The 3,471-nt window shown below is 56.8% G+C and overlaps 1 protein-coding gene across 1 annotated transcript; it reads right to left on the minus strand.

Moving 5' to 3' along the window:
* Positions 1–2,571: 2,571 nt before the first annotated feature.
* On the minus strand, positions 2,572–3,012 carry LOC138357455 (uncharacterized). The gene has a single exon (XM_069314311.1). The coding sequence runs from the start codon at positions 3,010–3,012 to the stop codon at positions 2,572–2,574; it is 441 nt and encodes a 146-aa protein (XP_069170412.1).
* Positions 3,013–3,471: the final 459 nt, after the last annotated feature.

The following is a 3,471-nucleotide window of genomic DNA, read 5'->3' on the forward strand; positions in this document are numbered from 1 at the left end:
AAAATTATGAGAAGAATCAAAACAGATGAAAATAGACAGAGACTACAGGACGACCTGGACAAACTGGAGGAATGGTCTAAAAAAATGGCTGCTAAAGTTCAACTCAGGAAAGTGTAAAGTAATGAAATTAGGCGAAGGGAGCAGAAGGCTGAACACAAGGTACCATCTGGGACGTGAAATCCTACTAGAGTCAAATAGAGAAAAAGATCTGGGGGTCGATATCACACTGAAGCTGTCCCCAGAGGCCCACATCAAAAGGATATCATCAGCGGCATATGCTAGACTGGTCAATATAAAAACTGCCTTTAGAAACTTGTGTAAGGAATCGTTCAGGACCCTGTATACCACTTATGTAAGACCAATCCTGGAGTATGCAGCTCCAGCTTGGAGTCTATACCTAGTTAAACACAAGACGAAGTGAGAGAAGATTCAGAGGTATGTCACCATACTGGTCCCGGAACTGAGAGGAATGAGCTACGAGGTAACGCTAAGGGAGCTGAACCTCACAACCCTAGGAAACAGAAGAGTAAGGGGAGACATGATAACCACCTACAAAATTCTCAGGGGAATTGACAGGGTGGACAAAGACAAACTCTTTAGCACGGGTGGAACACGAACAAGGGGACACAGGTGGAAACTTAGTACCCAGATGAGCCACAGAGACGTTAGAAAGAATTTTTTCAGTGTCAGAGTAGTTAACAGATGGAATGCATTAAGTAGTGTTGAGGTGGAGGCTGACTCCATACACAGTTTCAAATGTAGATATGATAGAGCCCAGTAGGCTCATGAATCTGTACACCAGTTGTTTGATAGTTGAGAGGCGGGACCAAAGAGCCAGAGCTCAACCCCCGCAAGCACAACTAGGTGAGTACAGCCTCACTCTTGCCACTCAAGTAAACAAAACGTGGCAAGCCAGGTCCGTAGACTTGCACATCCACGCCCCAAGTCCTGCATGTTGCTCCCCTTCCTATAGTTCTACCATGGTCTCTAACTACTAACTACGGGCTCACCATAGCCGGTGCTACTTGGAACTTTTTGTTCTAGGTAGCGAATCTTTAACAACAACAACTCTAACTACTAATAACTTTACCGAATATATTTAGCAATGTATTTAAAACATTTGTAACCATTTTGCATCTGCCAATATTTCCTTCAAACTATCATTCGTATATTAAACATTAAAGTTCTCTTAAGCTGAATATTTTCTTCACAAGTAACAACAATGTCCTGTAAACAACAGGATTGCTACAATGTCTTGTAAACACGCCCCCTAGAGTTTCCACGCCTCCTCTAGCGCTTCCACGCCCCCTCTAGGGCTTCTACGCCCCCTCTAGAGCTTCCACGCCTCCTCTAGGGCTTCCACGCCTCCTCTAGGGCTTCCACGCCTCCTCTAGGGCTTCCACGCCTCCTCTAGGGCTTCCACGCCTCCTCTAGGGCTTCCACGCCTCCTCTAGGGCTTCCACGCCTCCTCTAGGGCTTCCACGCCTCCTCTAGGGCTTCCACGCCTCCTCTAGGGCTTCCATGCCCCCTCTAGGGCTTCCACGCCCCCCTCTAGGGCTTCCACGCTCCCTCTAGGGCTTCCACGCCCCCCTCTACGGCTTCCACGGCTCTTCTAGGGCTTCCACGCTCCCTCTAGGGCTTCCACGCTCCCTCTAGGGCTTCCACGCCCCCCTGTAGGGCTTTCACGCCCCCCTGTAGGGCTTTCACGCCCCATCTAGGGCTTCCATGCTCCCTCTAGGGCTTCCACGCCCCCCTCTAGGGCTTCCACGCCCCATCCAGGGCTTCCACGCCCCCCTCTAGGGCTTCCACGCCCCCCTCTAGGGCTTCACGCCCCCCTCTAGGGCTTCCACGCCCCCCTCTAGGGCTTCCACGCCCCATCTAGGGCTTCCACGCCCCATCTAGGGCTTCCACGCCCCATCTAGGGTTTCCACGCCCCCCTCTTGGGCTTCCACGCCCCATCTAGGGCTTCTACACCCCCTCTAGGGCTTCCACGTCCCAATAGGGCTTCCACGCCCCCTCTAGGGCTTCCACGCCCCCTCTAGGGCTTCCACGTCCCCATAGGGCTTCCACGCCCCCTCTAGGGCTTCCACGCCCCCTCTAGGGCTTCCACGCCCCCATAGGGCTTCCACGACCCTCTAGGGCTTCCACGCTCCCATAGGGCTTCCACGCCCCCATAGGGCTTCCACGCCCCCCTTAGGGCTTCCACGCCCCCCTTAGGGCTTCCACGCCCCCCTCTAGGACTTCCACGCCCCCATAGGGCTTCAACGCCCCCTCTAGGGCTTCCACGCCCCCTCTAGGGCTTTCACGCCCCCTCTAGGAATTCCACGCCCCCTAGAGCTTCCACGCCCCCTAGGGCTTCCACGCCCCCTAGGGCTTCCACGCCCCCTAGGGCTTCCACGCCCCCTAGGGCTTCCACGCCCCTTCTAGGGATTCCACGCCCCCTAGAGCTTCCACGCCCCCTAGGGCTTCCACGCCCCTAGAGCTTTCACGCCCCCAAAGAGCTTCCACGCCCCCCATAGAGCTTCCACGCCCCCATAGAGCTTCCACGCCCCTCATAGAGCTTCCACGCCCCTAATAGAGCTTCCACGCCTCCATAGAGCTTCCAAGCACCCATAGAAGCTTCCACGCCCCCATAGAGCTTCCACGCCCGATAGAGCTTCCACGCCCCCCTAGGGCTTCCACGCCCCCTAGAGCTTCCACGCCCGATAGAGCTTCCACGCCCCCTAGAGCTTCAACGCCCCTAGAGCTTCCACGCCCCCATAGAGCTTCCACGCCCCCTAGAGCTTCCACGTCCCCTAGAGCTTCCACGTCCCTAGCGCTTCCACGCCCTAGAGCTTCCACGCCCCCTAGAGCTCCCACGCCCCCTAGAGCACCCATGCCCCCTAGAGCTTCCACGCCCCCTAGAGCTCCTACGCCCCCTAGAGCTTCCACGCCCCCTAGAGCTTCCACGCCCCCTAGAGCTTCCACGCACCCATAGAGCTTCCACGCCCCGTAGAGCTTCCATGCACCCATAGAGCTTCCACGCGCCGTAGAGCTTCCACGCCCCCTAGAGCTTCCACGCACCCATAGAGCTTCCACACCCCCTAGAGCTTCCACGCACCCATAGAGCTTCCACGCCCCGTAGAGCTTCCACGCCCCGTAGAGCTTCCACGTCCCATAGAGCTTCCACGTCCCCTAGAGCTTCCACGCCCCCTAGAGCCCCCACGCCCCCTAGAGCTTACACGCCCTTTAGAGCTTACATGCCCCTTAGAGCTTCCACACCCCGTAGAGCTCCCACGTCCACTAGAGCTTCCACGCCCCCTAGAGCTTCCACGCCCCCTAGAGCTTCCACGCCCCCATAGAGCTTCCACGCCCCCTAGAGCTTCCACGCCCCCTAGAGCTTACACGCTCCGTAGAGCTTACACGCCCCCCTAGAGCTTCCACGCCCCCCTAGAGCTTCCACGCTTCGTAGAGCTTCCACGCCCCCTAGAG

This window comes from Procambarus clarkii, chromosome 78, assembly GCF_040958095.1.
Source record: "Procambarus clarkii isolate CNS0578487 chromosome 78, FALCON_Pclarkii_2.0, whole genome shotgun sequence".
Classification (NCBI taxonomy): domain Eukaryota; kingdom Metazoa; phylum Arthropoda; class Malacostraca; order Decapoda; family Cambaridae; genus Procambarus; species Procambarus clarkii.

Bases quoted from the DNA above. Each gene is read 5' to 3' on its own strand.
- LOC138357455 (XM_069314311.1), bottom strand. From the start codon at position 3,012: ATGGGTGCATGGAAGCTCTACGGGGCGTGGAAGCTCTATGGGTGCGTG.